Source organism: Thalassophryne amazonica, chromosome 3, assembly GCF_902500255.1.
Source record: "Thalassophryne amazonica chromosome 3, fThaAma1.1, whole genome shotgun sequence".
Classification (NCBI taxonomy): Eukaryota; Metazoa; Chordata; class Actinopteri; order Batrachoidiformes; family Batrachoididae; genus Thalassophryne; species Thalassophryne amazonica.
In genome coordinates, this window is record NC_047105.1 from 5916465 (window position 1) to 5940375 (window position 23911).

The 23911-nt window shown below is 41.8% G+C and overlaps 2 protein-coding genes across 3 annotated transcripts in view; one reads left to right on the forward strand and one right to left on the reverse strand.

Annotated features, from left to right (window-relative positions):
* The window catches only part of ccdc66 (coiled-coil domain containing 66), a 92009-nt gene extending 88013 nt beyond the window's left edge, over nt 1-3996 (forward strand). For both annotated transcript variants that reach the window (XM_034165190.1, XM_034165191.1), the window contains exon 21: nt 3422-3996. In XM_034165190.1, the coding sequence (XP_034021081.1) occupies nt 3422-3499 (78 nt within the window). In that variant the 3' untranslated portion in view covers nt 3500-3996. The remainder of the gene's footprint in view (nt 1-3421) is intronic.
* A 1414-nt stretch (nt 3997-5410) lies between these two features.
* tasora (transcription activation suppressor a) overlaps nt 5411-23911 on the reverse strand; it is a 186615-nt gene continuing 168114 nt past the window's right edge. The window contains exons 26-28 of the mRNA XM_034165189.1: nt 23375-23524; nt 6610-7330; nt 5411-6389 (exon numbers count right to left, since the gene is read on the reverse strand). Of these exons, the coding sequence (XP_034021080.1) occupies nt 5903-6389; nt 6610-7330; nt 23375-23524 (1358 nt within the window). The 3' untranslated portion in view covers nt 5411-5902. The remainder of the gene's footprint in view (nt 6390-6609; nt 7331-23374; nt 23525-23911) is intronic.

Below are 23911 nucleotides of genomic sequence, written 5' to 3' on the forward strand. Positions count from 1 at the left end.
AATAGAATACATTATTTCCAGGAGCTAACCCCTTCTAAGCCTGTATGTCCCATCAATGGGAAATTTCACTTATTTATGAGATACTGACAAGCCAAAATGAGGCGGGTGGTAAGGGGTTTGGATGTTATTTAACGTGCCACAATCATCCGAGAACTAACGGCAAAGCTGCATGCGCTTCTTTGAACATGTGGAGTTTACATTTCAGGATTTTACCCCTGTTGTGTTTTGTGGCAAGATTTTATTTTTTGTTTTTACGTTGAGAGTTTGAATTTGGAGCTGGAATGTGTGTGCGCGCGCTCTGAAGCTCGCTGTGTGTGTGTGTGTGTGTGCACGCTGTGCAGCTGATATTTTTTTTTTTAATTTTATTGATAACAACACTCATAATTAATTGTGCACAAAGCTGATCCTCCAGCATAAATAGTTATTGACAGGCTGCGTTTATGACTCATGACCATGCAGGTGCACATAAACCTTCTCAGGGCTGCAGCTTTTACTGTGACTGCATCAAAAGTAAGTTTCCACAAAGGAGTCGTCATAACACGACATCACACTTATGTAAACCGTGGAATTAATCTGTGCCTCAGTTTAGCAGCTACATTCCATTGACATGCACACTGGGACATTTCTAGTAGCGACGTCACTTGTCAGAAACACCCGAGTACCTTGTTGTGTGACGTCTCCGTAGCTGTTTGTTGGGAATGCCGTATACTTTGAAACCGGTCACGGAAGTGCACAAAGTAATCCCGGCGGATCATCGGATGGTCACTAACAGCCTGAATCTAAATTGTTATGATTTTGGTGCGATTTCAGTCTTTAAGAGACATTTTAACACTAGAAGTCGCAGAGCAGCCATTTGGCTTTTCTACCTATAAAACCCACAGGGTAGCCGTTCGGCTGTATGGCTTTTAGCTAACCTGCTAAATCACCTGTGAGCACTCATTTTGTTAAGTAAACGAGGCGATGATCACTGGTGCACCACAGGAGGGACTGGACACTGGACAAGCTTATGGGGGAGGGGGTGGCTTCACTCTTCTAAACCTGGCAAAGAAACTGGTCCATCCCAAAGACAAAACACCAACACACTGAGATTTGTTGCTGAGATTTATTGATAAAAATGGTGCACAATAGTACAAAAAAAACAAACATTTACACATATTTACAAATAATAAAAAACTATGCATTATCAGGATACAGTGTTTGAGAGTGGCAGTGAGTGAGTGAGAGTACATTTCAGCAATCACTCACAAACCCGGCACTGCTATGGCATCTCCCGTGTATCTGTAGCAGCCAACACATCGCACAGTGGCATGATTGTTCTTACATTGATTTCTAACCTGACACATGGCTCTTTTCCCAGGGCTAGGTGTGGAAGGTTGTTGTCGAAGCAATTGTTTGTTTTGTGCCTTCTTCGCACTCACATGAGAGTTAGCCAACTCTCTTGCAAGCTCCACCAGGAAGTCCACATGTCTCTCCTGCCTCCCAGTGCGTACTTGATACAACACATGCGCATTCATTGCTGCTATATCAATCATGTTATATAGAACACAGCGACTGGCCAGCACCGTGTTCCTGTGCGCACAGTGTACTCCCGCCCCATCTGGTCCATCACATCCACGCCGCACTTTGTAGTGTTGTAAAGGGTGATGGTGTTTGGCTTCCGTTTGGTGGTATTCTCAGTCCGAACCACGCTGTGCATGCTGCTGAGAATGTAGACGGCCTTCTTCCGTTTGGGCGCATACACCGTCAGTATGGCAGCAGTGGATGAAAACACCTGAGTGGTGAATTCATCGCGGTCCCTCTGTCGAGTTGATTGTGGAATTTCTCTGTGAATCTTGTTGACTGTGCTGAGGATGGTGGTTTTCCAGCAAAGTAGTCGTTGCGCAAGTGACAGCGATGTGAAGAAATTGTCCGTGGTAACATTTATGACCTTGTCCAGGAATGGTTCAATCAGCCTCATAACTACAGTAGTGTTCAGAATAATAGTAGTGCTATGTGACTAAAAAGATTAATCCAGGTTTTGAGTATATTTCTTATTGTTACATGGGAAACAAGGTACCAGTAGATTCTCACAAATCCAACAAGACCAAGTATTCATGATATGTACACTCTTAAGACTATGAAATCGGGCTATTAGTAAAAAAAAAAAAAAGTAGAAAAGGGGGTGTTCACAATAATAGTAGCATCTGCTGTTGATGCTACAAACTCAAAACTACTATGTTCAAACTGCTTTTTTAGCAATCCTGTGAATCACTAAACTAGTATTTAGTTGTATAACCACAGTTTTTCATGATTTCTTCACATCTGCCAGGCATTAATTTTGTTGGTTTGGAACCAAGATTTTAGTGTGCTTGGGGTCACTGTCTTGTTGAAACACCCATTTCAAGGGCATGTCCTCTTCAGCATAAGGCAACATGACCTCTTCAAGTATTTTGATATATCCAAACTGATCCATGATACCTGGTATGCGATATATAGGCCCAACAGCATAGTAGGAGAAACATGCCCATATCATGATGCTTGCACCACCATGCTTCACTGTCTTCACTGTGAACTGTGGCTTGAATTCAGAGTTTGGGGGTCGTCTCACAAACTGTCTGCGGCCCTTGGACCCAAAAAGAACAATTTTACTCTCATCAGTCCACAAAATATTCCTCCATTTCTCTTTAGGTCAGTTGATGTGTTCTTTGGCAAATTGTAACCTCTTCTGCACGTCTTTTATTTAACAGAGGGACTTTGCAAATAAATTTGCTTCACACAGGCGTCTTCTGTCACAGCACTTACAGGTAACTCCAGACTGTCTTTGATCATCCTGGAGCTGATCAAAGGGTGAGCCTTTGTCATTCTGGTTATTCTTCTATCCATTTTGATGGTTGTTTTCCGTTTTCTTCCATGCGTCTCTAGATTTTTTTGTCCATTTTAAAGCATTGGAGATCATTGTAGATGAACAGCCTATAATTTTTTGCACCTGTGTATAAGTTTTCCCCTCTCCAATCAACTTTTTAATCAAACTACGCTGTTCTTCTGAACAATGTCTTGAACGTCCCATTTTCCTCAGGCTTTCAAAGAGAAAAGCATGTTCAACAGGTGCTGGCTTCATCCTTAAATAGGGGACACCTGATTCACACCTGTTTGTTCCACAAAATTGACAAACTCACTAACTGAATGTCACACTACTATTATTGTGAACACCCCCTTTTCTACTTTTTTTTTTTACTAATAGCCCAATTTCATAGCCTTAAGAGTGTGCATATCATGAATGCTTGGTCTGGTTGGATTTGTGAGAATCTACTGAATCTACTGGTACCTTGTTTCCCATGTAACAATAAGAAATATACTCAAAACCTGGATTAATCTGGATAACCTTTGCTCTAGTTTGCTTCATTAAAGGTGTGTTCATGAACATGTTGATTTGTGTTTTCAGGGTTTGTTGCTGAAGCAGCAGGAGCTGGAATCAAACCTGCAGCACCACCAGTCCCGAGCACCTTCGGCCACGCACTGAAAGTGACCTCTGACCTCAGGCGCCACAGACTCAAAACACACAGCAGAACGTCAGCTCTGTTTGGTGTCACTGGAACGTGCGTAAAAAAATGAGCTGCAGGAAATGCCACCACCTGTCACGTCAGGCCAGCACCTCCTGGAGGCGAGGTGACATTGAGGGCGGCGCCTCCTGGGGAGGACCTGGGTTTGACCCTGATGCCTTCAGGCATAAATGGTTTCTATTTTCACTTTGTTTTGGATGCGATTATGTTGCGTCGATGTTTCACGTTAAGTTTAAATTTTAATGTGAGTTTTTAATTTGTGTTGTCAAACTGGAGAGTTTTTGTGTGTAATTTTCAGATTTGCTGCCTCCTGCTGCAGGTTAAAAATGTGACATTTTTAAGTCTGGTTTTGTCTGACCCCCCCCCACAGACTGCACTTTAATGTGATTTGTATGGTGACCTCTGACCTGTTGAATGAAAACTTCACCTGAATGTTTCAATAAACTGCAGCTGATAAGCAGAATGTCTTTATGAAGGGGGGGTCTTCAAAAAACACACAAAAAAACCCAAAACTTAAATAAATAAAACCAAGTGACGACGACCTGAAGTTCAGGTCGGATCGACTCGGGTCAGGGATCATGTGCTGCTGTTGCACGTCACCACATTTGGCCCTGGATGACAACCACTCAGGTAGACAACCAATCTGTCCCCAGCATGTTGGGAGGTTTTTCTCAATTTTTTTCCCCATAAGGCTCAAAAACTGATAGGAAACTGACTTACAATTTTAGATGTATTGAAACATAAACATCCGTCTGCTGCAGTGGGATGGAAGGTGGGTGTGTCCTTGACCTCATCTAGTCTCTGGGGTCCTAAACACAGACACCTGCCCACCTGGACAACATGTCACAAAGTAACTATTCACTGGACACAAAGTCATTCCAGTGGGACCCAAAACACAAAGAAAACCTGGAGTCAAAATTTATAATTTTTTTATAATTGACAAATTTTTAATACAAAACAAATGATTAAAAAAAAAATAAAAAAAGACTTAAGTTAAAAATGCTCTGACAGTACACATCTACGAATACAGACTAAAACCAGATATCAGAGTCCATCAGAACCACCACAAAGACGTTGTCCTGTTTAATCCATGCACAAGAGTTCTATTTACAGCTGGCGTTTGGTTCCTGGTACCCATCCCAGAGTACAGGAACAGTCTTCCTCACTGATCAGCGCTGTGTCCGATGATGCGTTCAGCGTTCAGGACGGTTGGGACGTCCTGTTGCTGACAGGTTTTTGTGTTCTGTGGCCGGCGGGTCTGAACCGAGCCGTCTGATTTTCGGTTCTTCACTCGTGTGCTTCAATTTTTAGTCAAACAAAAATCTCAAAATGAGGCAGCAAACACAAACTACACGGTTTATATCTTCTGTACACTAGAGCGTCGGCAGCATTTTCCTTTGGTGTCTTTTAGAAGGACGGCCGGACGTTTTCAGTCCCACTCAGTGTGACAAGCTGCCAGTGGTTATCAGACGAGCGCCGACACTGTGCCCAACAGCGCCACTTGCAGGTCACAGGGACTTTTTTTTTGCACCGCGGTGCCACTTACAGGTCAGACAGGGATTTCAGTTTTGACAGTTTCCACACGTGATGTCACGTTCTCTGTTCTTGTCGCAGTCGTTCCGAGTTCATCCTCCAAGACACCTCAAAGTGCGAGAACTCTGGTGGAGTCAAATCAGGAAGCACTACGACCAAAATATTTTTCAGAGAAACTCTGAAATTTGTCTGAAATAGAAGCAATGGTTAAGATGGTGTCAATCTGCCCCCTGGTGGACAAACACCTTAAACACATGAGCTAGTGTGTAAACAGATGTTTACATGTGCGCAGAACAGTAAATTTATTATGTTTATGCTGTTTCTTTGTGTGTATCTGCACACAAACTGTGTGTAATTTTTCACATACTTGTGTATCTTGGGTGCCTGTCCACTGGGGGGCACAACTGAGCTGACTCTCCCATGGTCAAACGGGAACAGGAAACATCGTTAGCTAGCGCCCAGTGTTCTAAAGAGCGTGTTTTCCCACTGTTAGTAAGAACCGAGTGTCTCTTTGGTGACAAAGTTCAGAACTGGTCTTTAGAATTTGACTTTTCTTTTTTTGTCCAAGTGTTGCCTCTGTTTTCACTGTTCACCCGTGACTCTACTGCCCCTCACAGTTTACTTTTTTGTTTTGGTACAAATGTGGGATAAGTTTGACACCTGTTCTTGCATAGTTTACAGTAACAATAATCAAACTTCTAAACAATCTCAAAACCGGTTCACCTACGAGGTCAACAAACGACACAGGAAACACACGTTGGGTGGGGGGGTTACTCAGCTGACAGGGCAACAGGAAAATGGCAGACAGATTGTCTGAGCATTATGGTGGACTACATACCATTAAACCCCCCCCTCGGCCCACCTCTGTACATGTGACTCCGCTGACCTGCAGGGTTGCGGTACGCTCCCAGGAGTGCGGCGTTGTTAAGCTCCCTGCTGGCCTGCAGAAAATTCCAGACTGGCACAGAACCAGCCGTGGACCTCAAGGAGCCCGGACAACCAGGCGGGGAGCCCAGCAGACCCTGCCCCCCACTGAGGGTGTTGAAGGGCCTCAGCATGGCGCTGGGCAGGAAATGCTGGAGCGGGTTCAAGGGCCTGCTGCAGTAGGGGGGCTGCAGCTGCAGGGCGGCCTGCTGCAGATGGATCTGGGTGTGGTGCTGCAGGGCTCGGTTCAGGTTGTTGTCCTGTTTCGTTTCCATGGGGATGCTCCCAGATACCTTGCCTTGACTGCTCACTGAGGTGTTGCTGTTTGGTTTCTTGCAGTCTTCGGGGATCGCCTCTGCTCCTGTCGGCTGATCCAGTCCGGTGTGAGCATCTCTGCAAGAAACAGGAAGTGTTTAAATGGCAACAAAGACTGTTGAAGTGGTCACAATAATAATAATAAAAACCAAAACTAAAACAACAACAACAAAATGTATCAAAGAACCGGCAGAATAAAGGTTTACTTTTATCCAGGTGGCAGACTTAAACCTGCGTGTTATCAGATAAAGTGCTGCTGAGGTACAACCCCCCCCCCCCGTGGCCTCTGGGTACTAACCTCACTCTTTGGCCCTCTGCGGTCACGCAACTTCTGGCATATTCTCCTCGCACCTCCGCTTCCTCGCTCCTGAGACCAGTTACACTTGTAGAACCGGTTTGGCCAGCCGGTACAGATGCTGGAAGTGGGTTTAGCTCACACAAGGGGGCCGATGGACTGACTTGCTCACTGGGAACAACATGGTCTCTCACCACAACGCTGTCATGCTGGCGCCGTGGAGAGCCCCTGTCCTCACCCTGATCCGGAAGCAGTGCTGAGTGAATCAAGTCCAGAGTTGCACACACGGCCTTCCTGCCGGGGGTCATTTGTTGGTGGACGGTGTCAGTGCGACCTCCCTGACATTCTGAAGGGGCACTGGAACTGTTGAGAAGATGACTCTGGTCCGTCGGATCTCCTGCACAGGCCAGACTGTTGAAGAGTTTCTGATGGTTCAAACTCAACTCTGCCTGTTGCTGTGCCTGACGTTTGGCCCGAAAGTCTGAGATGTACTGCCGGAGCGCCTCCAATTCGGATTCGGAGTGGTGCTGCACAACCTCCTCAGGGCACGTGCCACCTTCTTTGACCAGCGGGTCAGAGAACTGGGGGAGTTGGGTGTGGCCAACGCCAGGCTGCTGGAGACATTGTTGGTCACTGGAGGGACGAGACAGACTGAGGTCTGGTAAAGTTGGAGCAGGTTCAGAGGGGAACGTCGCGTCACAGTGACTCGGCTGTTTGCTGAAACCTGAGGACAGAGCAGAGTATAACGTCAGCAGACAGAGATGCAGCTGGAGGAGACCTGAATACTTACGGTCAAAGTTTCATGTACAGTAGAACTCTCATCATCATCAGTGCCCATCCCAGTTCTACCATCAGAGGCAATGGTCAGTGCCCTCACTGTCCTCAAGGTGGCAACATAGCTACTCAGAAAGTTTGTCCAAAACTATTGAAAAGCCTTGAGTTCTGACCCATCCTGGATCACAAACACTCAGGCAGACATCCCCATTTGTCGAAAGTAACCATTTATCTGCTAAACCCAGGTGAGTTCTGGATATCCTCTAGGCTTTTCCCACTTGCTGGGGTCCTCCACACTGAAGCACCTGTGTGGTGGATGAAACCAAGAGGAAGATCATGCCGACAAGGAAGATCACACCCAAGAGGAAGATCAGTATTTTGGTCCTACATGACCAAAATACTGCACCAGTGTTCCCTAAAGTGATACTCCTCATCCAGGTCTCCATAAGTAGCCTTCAGTTTGACAGTCCTTTCAGCAGTACCCAAAGATCCTCAGAAGAGACAGAGGAGGAAAGACGTCCAGTCATCACCTGGGCATTTCCATGCTGAATGGGAAAATTAGGCAAGACCCCCCCCCCGTGTTTCCCTTGCATTTTCAGTTTACTAGATATAAAAGTTTTGTTTTTTCAGGAAACAAAGGACTTTTGGTGTAATACAAGTCACACTGTAATTAGAAGTAATTAAAAGACTAACTAAAAAATGATCTTACTTTTTGTTTATGTCATTTCACACCTTGTGTCAACTGGCACATGCATACAAAAAATGGGGTCTAAAAAATGCATGTGTGTGTGCGGGGGGAGGATTGAAAAATGGCCAAACATTTACCGCAAGTCACACTGAAATGCCGACCTTAGGTCACTAGCTCACATCCAAGTCTCCCAACCACACAGTGCATCCAAGAAATATTCACAACACTTTTTCAACATTATGTTAAGAGAGGAGGATGTTACAGCCTTCTACACACGATACCCCCATAAGTAAAAAAAAAATCTCATGGGATTTTTGCAAATTTATTAAAAATGAAAAAACTAAGAAATCACATGTACTTAAGTATTCATAGCCTTTGCCATGGAGCTTAAAATTGAGATCAGGTGCCTTCTGTTTCCACTGATCTTCCTTGAGATGTTTCTACAGCTTAATTGGAGTCCACCTGGGGTAAATTAAGTTGATTGGACATGATTTGGAAAGACACACACCTGTCTACATATAAGGTCCCACAGTTGACAGTCAGAGCACAAACCAGGCATGAAGTCAAAGGAATTGTCTGTAGACCTCAGAGACAGGCTTCTCTTCAGGCACAAATCTGGTGAAGGGCACAGAAACATTTCTGCAGCTTTGAAGGTCCCAAAGAGCACAGTGGCCTCCATCATCTGTAAAAAGAAGATGTTCAGATCCACCAGGACTCTTCCTAGAGCTGGCCGCCCATCTAAACTGAGTGATCGGGGGAGAAGGGCCTTAGTCAGGGAGGTGACCAAGAACCCGATGGTCACTCTGTCAGAGCTCCAGCATTCCTCTGTGGACAGAGGAAGCCACTCTGACTTCAGCACACCTCTGTGAATGTCCTTGAGTGGCCCAGCCAGAGCCCAGACCTGAATCTGACTGAACATTGCTGGAGAGATCTGAAAATGTCTGTGCACCGACACTCCCAATCAAACCTGATGGAGCTTGAGAGGTGCTGCAAATAGGAATGGACCAAACTGCCCAAAGATAGGTGCACCAAGCTTGTGGCATGTTCAAGAATGCTTGAGGCTGTAATTTCTGCCAAAGGTGCATCAACAAATTATTGAGCAAAGGCTGTAAATACTTATGTACACGTGATTTCTTAGCTTTTAATTTTTTAATAAATTTGCAAAACAACAACAACTTCATGTTGTCATTATGGGGTGTTGTGAGTAGAATTTTGAGAGGGGAAAAAAAAAAAAATGAATTCCATACATTTTGGAATAACGCTATCACATAAAATGGGGATAAAGTGAAGCACTGTGAATACTTTCTGGATGCACTGTAGTAAGACAGGAAGCAGATCCTTAACTTGTACCTTTGTTCTTCAGAAAAGGTATCGACATCACCAAACATCTCAGTCCAGCGACCTCATGATTCTCTTAGACCTTCCAAGGCATCTTTGGACCCCAAGGACTCAGATATATATACTCTCTGCACTGCTGAGCGTTTTTAATGAACTAATGTAACTATTGACTCAGGAAACCCTGCGCTGCTCGTGCTTCTTGATTTGACAGCTATTTTTGACACTGTGGATCATGGGATCCTCCTAGCATGACTGGAACAGTGGCCCTGCTCTCTCATGGTTCCAGTCATATTCGACTGACTGGAGTTTTTCTGTGCAGCTAGGTGAATTTACTTCATCCACAGCCCCTTTCGTCACTGGGGTCCCCCAAGGCTCCATCCTCGGTCCGATTCTTTTCCTGCTGCATATGTTGCCATTGGGATCAGTTTTTAGAAAATATAATCTCTTTTCATTGTTATGCTGATGATGTTCAGATTTATCTGCCTTTAACATCAAAATCCAATGACTCCGTACAGTCATTGCTTGATTGTTTAAATGATATCAAGTCCTGGTTGACTGCGATTTTTTTGAATTTAAATGAAAACAAGGCCGAAATGATAATGTTTGGAAGTTGTAAATCTGATTTTCCAGCTGGCTTTCTGGGCCCTCTTACACCAAACATCCAGTCATCAGTGAGAAATCTTGGTGTAATATTTGATAACAGGTTGAAATTTGATTGCCAGGTTAATTCAGTTGTGAAAAACAGCTTTTAAGGATTTTGTCGAGAGTAAAAGGCTACCTGCCACATGAATATCTTGAGACTGTAATACCCGCTTTTATTAACGCCAAGACTGGATTCCTGTAACTGGCTGTATTTTGGCCTTGACCAGTCGCTGTTGCACCGCCTGCAGCTGGTACAAAAAGCAGCTGCTCGACTCCTTAACGGCAACTGCAAGCGTGACCACATATCCTGTTATAGCTTCACTGCACTGTCTTCTGGTTGCTTTTAAAATAGATTTTAAACTTTATTTGTTTTTAAAGCTCTTAATGGCCTAAAATATCTGACTTCTACGAGTGGGTTAAATATATGTCATATTTCAATTTACAATAATATTTCATATCCATGTAAATGCAGATTTTGCAGGTTAACATATCACGTTCACATGGAGACAGTTTGAAGTAAATTTATCCCAAAGAGTTTGATTTGTGAGAAATAACTTGAATAACGTCAACTAACAACAAATTCTGTCAAAAACATGAGAATGAGATGAAAGACTTACATATAAATGATGATTTAAAAAATGTCGGATCAAACAGCCCGATTTGAATTCCTGATGAACTTTAAATCATCTCCCTGCAGCAGAACATTTCATCCATTTTCTTTATACAATGAGGCAATTAAATCTTTGATCCAGTGTCAATTTAGCAGGTTTTCCCACCTCCAAAGAATGTAGAGACAGAATAAAAAAAAAAAAAAAAAAAGACAAAAATTACATTGTATGATCTTTAAATAATTTGCATTTCATTGCATGAAATAAGTACTTGATTCAATAGAAAAACAGACCTTAATATTTGGTACAGTAGCCTTTGTTTGCAGTTCCAGAGGTAGGACGTTTCCTGTAGTTCTTGATCAAGTTTGCACACTGCAGCAGGGATTTTGGTCCACTCCTCCATACAGACCTTCTCCAGATCTTTCAGGTTTGGAGTTTCAGCTCCCTCCAAAGATTTTCTATTGAGTTCAGGTCTGGAGACTGGCCAGGCCACTCCAGGACCTTGAAATGCTTCTTATGGAGCCCCTCCTTAGTTGCCCTGGCTGTGTTTGGGGTCATTGTCATGCTGGAAGACCCAGCCATGACCCATCTTCAATGCTCTTACTGAGGGAAGGAGGTTGTTTGACAAAATCTCACAATACATGACCACATCCATCCTCCCTTCAATACGGTGCAGTTGTTCTGTCCCCTTTACAGAAAAACATCCCCAAAAATGATGTTTCCACCCCCATGCTTCACTGCTGGGACGGTGTTCTTGGGGTTGTTCTCTCATCCTCCTCTCATCCTTTGGTCTCATCTGACCTTCTCCCACGCCTCCTCTGGATCATCCAGATGGTCACTGGTGAACTTCAAACGGGCCTGGACATGTGCTGGCTTGAGCAGGGGGACCTTGCTGCCCTGCAGGATTTTAAACCATGACAGCATCATGTGTTACTAATGTAATCTTTGTGACTGTGGTCCCAGCTCTCTTCAGGTCATTGACCAGATCCTCTTGTGTAGTTCTGAGCTTTCTCAGAATCATCCTTACAATTACATCCTTACACACACCAATTAGCTAAACTGCAGGATTGTCTTACAGACATAAAGACATGGATGACCTCTAATTTCCTGCTTTTAAATTCAGATAAAACTGAAGTTATTGTACTTGGCCCCACAAATCTTAGAAACATGGTGTCTAACCAGATCCTTAGTCTGGATGGCATTACCCTGACCTCTAGTAATACTGTGAGAAATCTTGGAGTCATTTTTGATCAGGATATGTCATTCAATGCGCTTATTAAACAAATATGTAGGACTGCTTTTTTGCATTTACGCAATATCTCTAAAATTAATCAATCAATCAATTTTTTTTATATAGCGCCAAATCACAACAAACAGTTGCCCCAAGGCGCTTTATATTGTAAGGCAAGGCCATACAATAATTATGTAAAACCCCAACGGTCAAAACGACCCCCTGTGAGCAAGCACTTGGCTACAGTGGGAAGGAAAAACTCCCTTTTAACAGGAAGAAACCTCCAGCAGAACCAGGCTCAGGGAGGGGCAGTCTTCTGCTGGGACTGGTTGGGGCTGAGGGAGAGAACCAGGAAAAAGACATGCTGTGGAGGGGAGCAGAGATCGATCACTAATGATTAAATGCAGAGTGGTGCATACAGAGCAAAAAGAGAAAGAAACAGTGCATCATGGGAACCCCCCAGCAGTCTACGTCTATAGCAGCGTAACTAAGGGATGGTTCAGGGTCACCTGATCCAGCCCTAACTATAAGCTTTAGCAAAAAGGAAAGTTTTAAGCCTAATCTTAAAAGTAGAGAGGGTGTCTGTCTCCCTGATCTGAATTGGGAGCTGGTTCCACAGGAGAGGAGCCTGAAAGCTGAAGGCTCTGCCTCCCATTCTGCTCTTACAAACCCTAGGAACTACAAGTAAGCCTGCAGTCTGAGAGCGAAGCGCTCTATTGGGGTGATATGGTACTACGAGGTCCCTAAGATAAGATGGGACCTGATTATTCAAAACCTTATAAGTAAGAAGAAGAATTTTAAATTCTATTCTAGAATTAACAGGAAGCCAATGAAGAGAGGCCAATATGGGTGAGATATGCTCTCTCCTTCTAGTCCCCGTCAGTACTCTAGCTGCAGCATTTTGAATTAACTGAAGGCTTTTTAGGGAACTTTTAGGACAACCTGATAATAATGAATTACAATAGTCCAAAATTAGAAAGGTCTTGTCTCAGAGTGATGCTGAAAAACTAATTCATGCATTTATTTCCTCTAGGCTGGACTATTGTAATTCATTATTATCAGGTTGTCCTAAAAGGTCCCTGAAAAGCCTTCAGTTAATTCAAAATGCTGCAGCTAGAGTGCTAACAGGGACTAGAAGGAGAGAGCATATCTCACCCATATTGGCCTCTCTTCATTGGCTTCCTGTTAATTCTAGAATATAATTTAAAATTCTTCTTCTTACTTATAAGGTTTTGAATAATCAGGTCCCATCTTATCTTAGGGACCTCATAGTACCATATCACCCCAATAGAGCGCTTCGCTCTCAGACTGCAGGCTTACTTGTAGTTCCTAGGGTTTGTAAGAGTAGAATGGGAGGCAGAGCTTCAGCTTTCAGGCTCCTCTCCTGTGGAACCAGCTCCCAATTCAGATCAGGGAGACAGACACCCTCTCTACTTTTAAGATTAGGCTTAAAACTTTCCTTTTTGCTAAAGCTTATAGTTAGGGCTGGATCAGGTGACCCTGAACCATCCCTTAGTTATGCTGCTATAGACTTAGACTGCTGGGGGGTTCCCATGATGCACTGAGTGTTTCTTTCTCTTTTTGCTCTGTATGCACCACTCTGCATTTAATCATTAGTGACTGATCTCTGCTCCCCTCCACAGCATGTCTTTTTCCTGGTTCTCTCCCTCAGCACCAACCAGTCCCAGCAGAAGACTGCCCCTCCCTGAGCCTGGTTCTGCTGGAGGTTTCTTCCTGTTAAAAGGGAGTTTTTCCTTCCCACTGTCGCCAAGTGCTTGCTCACAGGGGGTCGTTTTGACTGTTGGGGTTTTTCCGTAATTATTGTATGGCCTTGCCTTACAATATAAAGCGCCTTGGGGCAACTGTTTGTTGTGATTTGGTGCTATATAAATAAAACTGATTTGATTTGATCCTTACCCCACAAAGTGAGATCTTGGATGGAATCCCAGACCAAGGGAGATTGACAGTCATCTTGTGTTTCTTCCACTTTCTAATAAATAATCATAACAGTTATTGTCTTCTACCAAGCTGATTGCCTGTTGTCCTGTAGTCCATCCCAGCCTTGTGCAGGTCTAGTTTAGTCCCTGGTGTCCTTAGACAGCTCTTTGGTCTTGGCTTTGGTTGGATAGGTTGGAGTGTGATTGATTCAGTGTGTGGACAGGTGTCTTTTTTTTTGTAATTTTTATTTTTAAATTATCAAATATACAAAAACAGAGGGAAAAAACAGAAAAGAAACTATAAACAATGGGGAAGAGTGCTGTTACATTTGGTCAGAAAATAAATGATCAGTATTCATTGATTAAAAAAAATATATTGTTCAGATAAAGTCCGATCTTGTATATTTCACATATTCTGTCCACTTTGACCATGTTTCGTAGAAAGAGTCTCTTTGGTTCCGAATGATGGAGGATAGTTTTTCCATCTCGTAGATATCGTGGACTATTTCTATCCATTCTTCCACCGAGGGGGGGCTGCCTTCAACCATTTTCTTGTGATGGCTTTTTTACTTGCTATTAATAGGATTGCCAATAATTTTGTTTCATTCCTTCTCCAATTCTGAACATTTACATCTCCCAAATATAAGCATTCAAATGTAAATGACACTTTATAGCCAAAAACATAATTTACATGATTACAAATCTGTGACCAGTATGGTTTGAGAATACTGCATTCCCAAAAAATGTGATAGTGGTTGGCCCCAGAGGAGCCACACAGCCTCCAACATGAATCCCCTCTCCCTCTGTGTCTTTTTTGAACAGGTGTGGTAAAGAACCTCGTAATACTCTTCCATCCAAACTCTCGCCATGTATTAGATCCTGTGGTCTTGCACTGAAGATGACAAGTCTTTTCCCAACTTTCAATTGAAATATTCAGATTGCCCTCAATTTCCCATTTTTTCTTAATGTACTCTGTGTTAACCTTCTTTACTTAACTGAATTGCTTTATACAAATTAGATATATTGTTCATAGAAATTGATTTTATTAGAGTTAAAAAGGTGTGTATAAATCCTAATTCACTGTTTTCCCATAGGACTTTGTTTTGATCGAAATGATGTCGGATTTGTAAATATCTATAGAAGTCATCTTGATGAAGCCCATTTTTTTCCCTTCAGCTTTTCAAAGCTCATGAACACCCCCTTGTGGATGAAAGAGTAGTACGAAGTCAGACCCTTTGAGATCCAAGTTTTAAACCTATTATCTTGAGTATTTGACAAAAAGTCAGAATCATACGCTATCCATCTTAATATCAAAGAGATTTTCTCCAATTTACAAATTTTTAGTACCCCATCCCAACATTTCAACATAGATTCGTACATAAAATCCTTCATGGTGTTAAATTTGTTTCTTAATTTTTTATCTGACAATACTGCCATAATTGGTATTTTTTCTGTTTCTACCCTTTCAACTTCCTTCCAGCTGGCTGAGTAGGCTGGGGAACCTAAACATATCAGGGGTTTAAGTTGGGCCGCATAGTAATATTCCTGAAGGCAAGGTAGCCCGAGTCCACCCTTCTCCTTCATCAACTGCAGTGTTTTGTATTTAACTCTAGCTTTTTTGTTGTGCCAAATATATTTACCCAACATTCTATCCCATTCATCAAAATATTTCTGTGATATCCAAACTGGTCAACAATGAAATAAATACAGTAATCTTGGAAGGATGTTCAATCTGATTGATTCCACACGAGAGTGTATGCCCAAAAAGGGGATTGTACTCCACCTCTGTAAATTTATTTAAATTTTTGAGATTAATGGACCATAATTTGCACCAAAAAGTTTTTCAAAATCTTCTGTTAAAACCACTCCCAAATATTTGATGTTATTTGAGTCCCATTTCCATTTATATGTGTTTTTTATACTTATTGGTGGCTTATAGTTTAAACACTTGAGTTTTATTTCTGTTGATTTTATATCCAGAGAGAGAGCCATATTTATCCAGCACCTGCATTAGTTTGGGTAGAGATTGCGAGGGCTCAGTCAAAAATATCAGTATGTCGTCCGCAAAAAGGGCTAGTTTTTGTTCACCTGAGTCAAGGTTTACGCCTTTGATTTCTGTAGTCTGTCTTATAACTTGGCTCAAAGGTTCGATGAATAGAGCAAATAAAAGTGCGGAGGCTCCACACCCTTGACGAGTGCCTCCCTCCAAGGTAAAAGTTTTGGTCAAATCCCCGTTAATGTTTAATCCTGCCAATTGGTTTGTTGTATAACGCCGCAAAAGTGTCAATAATATTATGATGGAAGCCAAATTTAGCCATTATTTTATATAGGAATTCCCATCGTACCAAATCAAATGCTTTTTCAGCATCTAAACTTATAAGTGCTTCCAAATTACATTTTTTGACATGTTTCATAATTAATAATGTTTTTCGAATATTGTCCTGAGTCTGTCTCTGTCTAATGAAACCCGTCTGGTCTTTGTTGATAAGGTCTGGTAGAATTGTCTAATCTTTTGCATAAAATAGAGGTAAAAATTTTGTAATCTATGTTGAGCACACTTACAGGGCGATAGTTTCCACATTGCATTTTGTCTTTATTTTCTTTTGGGATTATGGAAATGATGGCTTCTTTCCATGAAGGTGGTATACTTTTCTTGTCAATAATCCAATTAAACATTTTCACCAATGTTAAGACTAGATGTTCTTGCATAGCTTTATACCACTCTGAATTAAATCCATCGGCCCCTGGGCTTTGGCCATTTTTCAATCTCTTTATTGATGCTGAAACTTCCTCCTTTGTTATTTTTGATGTCAATCTCTTATTTTGGTCCTCTGAAACTTTAGGTAAGTTTAGGGATAATAAAAATGCGTCAATGTCTTCACTGCTCCCCAACTGTGGTTGAGAATACAATTTCCGGTAATATTCTTCAAAGCATTCTTGTATTTTTTCAGGGCTAGTCTCCACAGCATTTGTTACTGGGTGTTTTATTTTATGTATTGTCCGTTCTGCCTCTTGTTTTCTTAATCTGTAAGATAAAAGCTTGAGTGCTCTCCTGCCTACGTCGTAATATCGTTTTGTAAAAAGGAGGTTTTTTGAATCTCCTGTGTGTTTATAGCATCTGTCTCATTTTTCACTTCTTTTATTTTTAATTTGACCAAATTATTTAGTGACGTGGAGTGCTCTTTCAAAAGTTGTTTAAGTTTGGTTTGTAATTCCTGTATTTTCTGAATTTTACGTTTCTTTAGAGTAGCAGAGATTGCTATTATCTTTCCTCGAATTACGGCTTTCAAAGCATCCCATAGTATTGCAGGGGAAACCTCATCAGTGTCATTGTGTTCAAGATAAGACTGAATTTCCATTTTCAGAGTGTTTTGAATGTCAGTATCTTTCAAGATATTGAAATTTAACTTCCATAGGGTGGATCTAATCCTGTTGCTAATGTTGACTGTTAAATACACTGGTTCATGATCTGATATGGCACAAGTTCCAATCTCACAAGTTAATACTCTATGCATATCATGCATGAACATAAAAAAAAAAAATATTCGTGAATAGACATTGTGGGCTGAGGAATAATGAGTACAGTCATGCACTCTATGGTTATTTTCCCTCCAAACGTCAATTATTCCCACTTCTTTCATAAAATTATTAACCTTTCTATAAATATTTTTAGCATCTGGTCTGCCATTTGAGCTGTCAGTCTTTGGTTGTAATCGAATGTTGAAATCACCTCCGCATATTGGAATACCTTGACATTTAGTTATAAGTGTTTCAAATACGTTTATATATTGACCAGTCACTGCCAGGTGGCATGTATACATTTAACAGACTCACTAATGTTCCCTCCTGTTTACCTATGACCAAAAGGTATCTTCCTTCTTTATCCTTACATTCAGAAATGTGTTCAAAATTCACCGCGTTGGACAACAAAATTACTACTCCTCTACGTTTCCCAGAGCTGTGAGAAGAAAAATATACTTTAGAGTATCCCATTTTGTTCAGTTTGGCATGCTCACAATCATCCAGGTGAGTCTCCTGAAGAAATGCTATCTGGACTTTCTCCCTTTTCAACTGTGATAATATTTTTGATCTCTTAATTGGATTGTGAATCCCATTTATATTTAGTGAAACAAATTTTACAGACCGGGCTGACATCTGAGTGTCTTAGCAATTAAAGTCATTAAACATGGCACTCTTCCCTTCCCTGCAAAGAACAACAGAGTGTAAAACAACACAACAAAAAGAACAGAAATGAACATGATTCCCTATGTTGGGGTCTGTGCAATAGACCCTCTTGTGTCCCAGGGGGCGCGCTAAGGCAATGACACTGCTCCTGTTAACAATGCAGGGGATCCTTATGGCTATGACAGTGTTATGTAAGCTCCCATAGTAGAACCTTCAATATAACAATATTTTACTCACCCAGTCAATTCAAACTTATATTTCAATCAAAGGGACATTTTCATTCAAAAGACCTTGCCGTTTTAAACCTTTACTCTGTGCTTGGGCTCGGGGATGTTCTCCGAAATGCGCGTAGCTTCTCCTTGTAGCTGGGGCCCCGCTCTGAATCGGGTACATTCTTCCTCACGCGTCGGTCCACCCGGGTCCAGGTCATCTGTTGAATGCATTCCACAAGCGATGTTGGTGTCTGTATGAGCTTGACTGCGAATCCCCGTTTCACCATATCCTCTGCCGCCTCTGCTGCAGTGTCATAAATCATAACTCCATCGCCGTGTCTCACACGCAGCCTGGCGGGGAAGAGTGTTTGAAACCGCACGTCTTTCTCTTTTAACACTTTCCGGATTTCAGCGTATTCTCTCCGCTTTCCAATAATGGCAGGTGGAAAGTCCTGGTCCAAGGTTACTTGTTTATCTTTCCAACTTGAAACCTTTCATTTGCCAGGATTTACGCAGCACCATTTCCTTCGTTCGGAAACTTAAAAACTTCACAATAATGGAGCGGGGTGGAGCGCTTGGAGGTGGCATTGGTCCCAGGGAGCGATGTGCTCTTTCGATGTGTAACTCCACGTCATTTGGCAGCTGAAGACCTTCACGAAGCAGTTTTTCCACAAAAATTCTCATTTCTGATGCCTCTTTCTCTGCATTTTCACTGACCCCATAGATCCTCACGTTTTCTTGCCCGCCACGGGCCTGCATGTCGATTAGCTGTTCTTCTAACTTCAAGCATAGCTTTAGCAAGCCAGTAGCTACGTCCTCGGTTGTTTGAATTCGTTCTTCGACCTTTTCTATTCGGTTTTCCGTCGCCTCTAGTTTGTTATTGACTGAGGAAATGTCACGTTTCAACTCTTCAAATTGGCCCCTGCTTTCTTGTCGAAACTGTTTTAGCTCATGTAGGATCTCGGAGTCTGCCATCGTGGGATTTGCTGAGCAGGTGTTAGCTAGCCTTGTCCACGGAACCCAAAACGTGCTTTTCTTTCCCTTCTTCGTGAAAAAAATAGTGTATGGTGATGTCCGGTCCCCCTTTTAATACTTTATGTATCTGATTTTTCTCCTAAGAATGGGCCTTTTTATAAGATTTCTCGGGTTCGCTCAGGAGCCTCTCTACTGTGCTGCCAGCGTTGCAGTGTTCCAACCGGAATTCTCGGACAGGTGTCTTTTATACAGGTAACGAGTTCAAACAGGTGCCATTAATAAAAACCTAAAAAGCTAATTTAGCTGATAAACCTCAGCAGAGCACTAATGTCACATTATTTTCACTATATCACCTCATACAATTTTTGGCCGTTGCTCAAACTCAATCTTGTGGTTTTGACTCGTAGACTGAGACTTAAACTCTCATCCGAATGCTAAAGGTGCTAGCATTTTTAGCAGTTGGGAGCTTCACCTGTTAGCTCCACTTAATGTATTATTACTGGAGGAAAAACGCAGCTCATAACTTTTAATGTCCACAACAAAGTAAACCGAGAAGAGAACCACCAGGCAGTCCCCAAAAACATGATTTAATATACTTTCAAAACCAAAACAAAATAACCCCCCTCCTTCAAAACTTATTGGCGGCTTGCAAAACAACACAGTATAATACCACCACCAACTGTTTGGGCATGGAACTGATGGCCCGGTCACACGGCATACGATGATTCCTAACTAAGGGAAAAAAGTAAAATCACAGAATGTCATGAAAAGGTGGACGAATGAGTTTTTGATTTTCCCCACCACCGAATAACCTGCAAATGAAGAGCGCAAAAGGAACAAAAGAGGAACAAAATGAAAACAAAGCTAAAGTTGATCTCCAGCAGTGTGTGTCTGCTTCCTTCTCTATGTTCCAGGACTCGGCGCTGGGTCCTGGAGAAGCTGAAGCACACAATCTGACCCACTGTGGAGATCTGTACGGACATCGGTGGATCCACCTGCTCTGGTTGTTCATCCAGAACAAAAGAGGGATCATCTCCTCCATCATCAGAATCCTCACAGTCTGGTTCAGACTGATGATATGCTGCCCACTGTCTTGCTACAATAAAAAAAAAGAAAAGAAAAAAGAAAAGAAAAAACTCGGGTGCCGTGGTTACTAAGCCATACAGTAGTGTTCAGAATAATAGTAGTGCTATGTGACTAAAAAGATTAATCCAGGTTTTGAGTATATTTCTTATTGTTACAGGGGAAACAAGGTACCCGTAGATTCAGTAGATTCTCACAAATCCAACAAGACCAAGCATTCTATTAAGCTATTAGTAAAAAAAAAGGTAGAAAAGGGGGTGTGCACAATAATAGTAGCATCTGCTGTTGACGCTACAAACTCAAAACTACTATGTTCAAACTGCTTTTTTAGCAATCCCGTGAATCACTAAACTAGTATTTAGTTGTATAACCACAGTTTTTCATGATTTCTTCACATCTGCGAGGTATTAATTTTGTTGGTTTGGAACCAAGATTTTGCTGGTTTACTAGTGTGCTTGGGGTCATTGTCTTGTTGAAACACCCATTTCAAGGGCATGTCCTCTTCAGCATAAGGCAACATGACCTCTTCAAGTATTTTGACATATCCAAACTGATCCATGATACCTGGTATGCGATATATAGGCCCAACACCATAGTAGGAGAAACATGCCCATATCATGATGCTTGCACCACCATGCTTCACTGTCTTCACTGTGAACTGTGGCTTGAATTCAGAGTTTGGGGGTCGTCTCACAAACTGTCTGCGGCCCTTGGACCCCAAAAGAACAATTTTACTCTCATCAGTCCACAAAATATTCCTCCATTTCCCTTTAGGCCAGTTGATGTGTTCTTTGGCAAATTGTAACCTCTTCTGCACGTCTTTTATTTAACAGAGGGACTTTGCGGGGGATTCTTGCAAATAAATTAGCTTCACACAGGTGTCTTCTAACTGTCACAGCACTTACAGGTAACTCCAGACTGTCTTTGATCATCCTGGAGCTGATCAATGCATGAGCCTTTGCCATTCTGGTTATTCTTCTATCCATTTTGATGGTTGTTTTCCATTTTCTTCCACGCGTCTGTTTTTTTTGTGTCTATTTTAAAGAATTGGAGATCATTGTAGATGAACAGCCTATAATTTTTTGCACCTGCGTATAAGTTTTCCCCTCTCCAATCAACTTTTTAATCAAACTACGCTGTTCTTCTGAACAATGTCTTGAACGTCCCATTTTCCTCAGGCTTTCAAAGAGAAAAGCATGTTCAACAGGTGCTGGCTTCATCCTTAAATAGGGGACACCTGATTCACACCTGTTTGTTCCACAAAATTGATGAACTCACTGACTGAATGCCACACTACTATTATTGTGAACACTCCCTTTTCTACTTTTTTTTTTTTTTTACTAATAGCCCAATTTCATAGCCTTAAGAGTGTGCATATCATGAATGCTTGGTCTTGTTGGATTTGTGAGAATCTACTGAATCTACTGGTACCTTGTTTCCCATGTAACAATAAGAAATATACTCAAAACCTGGATTAATCTTTTTAGTCACATAACACTACTATTATTCTGAACACTACTGTATATATTGATTTATAACAGAAAACTGTCAAAAGGGGGAATAAATATAAGTGTAAAGATGATTGAATATATCAGAGCAGTAAAGTGATCAGTCCGTGTGAACACGCGTATTGACTCCCCATATGCGGTTATTTCTACCAGCTGCAACTGATCCACATCGTGAATTCTGCCTTCCAGAACAGCTCTTTATATCATCATCTGAATCATCTACCTGTTGCCACATGTACATAAGGGCTGGATTGTCATTCCTACACTCATATTGTTATATTTAATAAAAATAAGCGAATGCAGGAGCTGTTGCTGCCGCTGCTGCTGTTCATGTCCCATCAGAAGTTACAGGACTTTATTCAAATTCAGCAGTTGCTTGTGGCAGGAGTGTGGTTTTCATTTTATTTTTGGTAAAATAATTCATCGTCTCCACACAAAAGATTCATTTTGGCCTATATAAGGTGCCTGAGCCCAGTGAAGCTAACCCCCCCCACCCAGATAAAAAAAAAAAAAAAAAAAAATCCAAGCAAACAGGCTGAGTCACCCTGTAATTTCCGACAGTACGTGAATGCAACGGCAGCAGCGCTCACCAACTGGCTTCTGCACTGTGTGAAAACATTAAGCTGCTCGAAAGAAGTCAAACTAAATGCTAACATTACAAAAACTAAGCAAACGATTAAAAACCGTCAAGAACGACAGCAAGACGAAATACGGATGAATTGAAGTTTTTGGCGGCATTCGTTTAAATTTTTTCGACAGTTTAAAAATCCTGACGAAATCCTGCGGCAACTGCAGGAACGAAGCTGCACGAAGGTTAAATGATTGCAACAAAAGTCAACGAAAGTCCAGATTTCTTGTTTCGTTTGGGCTTCGTTGCCCTTCGTTAAGTGCCGTGTGACCGGGCCTTGAAATGAACTGAATGAATGGATTCTGGCGCATGTTGCCAAAAATAACCTGGAAACATTCACCACGTGAGTAAAAACCCGAATTTCTGGTAATTTCTTAAAACTTTCATCACTGAATGTGATATTCTGATTTTTTTTTTTTTTTAGATTCTGTCTCTCACAGTTGAAGTGTACCTATCAGACCTCTACATTCTTTGTAGGTGAGAAACTTGCGAAATCAACAGTGGATCAAATACTTATTTGCCTCACTGTAGTTTTAACATGATGCAGAGTTCACAGGAAAATCTGTAACAGTGTCTCTCAATGGGTGCTGTGTGGACAAGCGGTGGCACGTTACATTTATCCTTCAGTCTTGGATCAGGACGTGAAAACCTGAGACTTAATATCCATTGTGGCATCTCAGAGACATTTCTTAATGATCGTACAAATACAACCATCATGAAATTGGACCACAGACTAAACCCAACACAGGCCAGGAAATATTAGTATTTCCCGGGAATTCTCATCACTGCAAAGCACATGTTGGGCATATGCACTGATGACATTTATCAACACCCCTCTGTTTTCTCGTTTTGCACTTATCACCTGCTTGAAATAATTTCTTGGTATGTGTTTGTCCACGCCAACGGTAAAGACTGAAATCAGAAATTAAAAATGGTCAGTGTGGTCCTTTAAAACTGACCTTTCAGAGCCAGGAGGTCATCTGGTATGGGCGGTCGGTCCTTGATGTCGTGGAAACCAACCAGGCTGCTGAAGGAGTGTAGAATCTCTTGAACGTGGGTGACGATGATGCCCTTACTGGAGTAGACCTGGAACGAGTCCAAGCGATGCTCTAACATACAAACAAACAAACAAAAGACTGATTTTAGGCAAGTTATTTATAAGGGTGTTAAGACAGATCTGGTTAATATCAGAAACTAGTTACCACAGCAACAACCAAAATTTCAAACAACCACTGGGGGCAGTAAAGTATCGATTCAAATTTACAGTACAAAACTGTAATTTAAATAAATAGCGTTCCTTTGTTCAAACAACTCTACGTCTCAATGAGGCGGAGACAATGGGTGACATTTTGAAAATGTACTGCACAAAACAAAGCTTTTATGTGAATGCTCCAATAAAACTATCGGGTTCCATACACAGTAAAGACATGTGAAATCACTTTAGCCCTCACTAATAAAGACAATGTTTTATGTTTTATGATCCAGCTATACTTCAA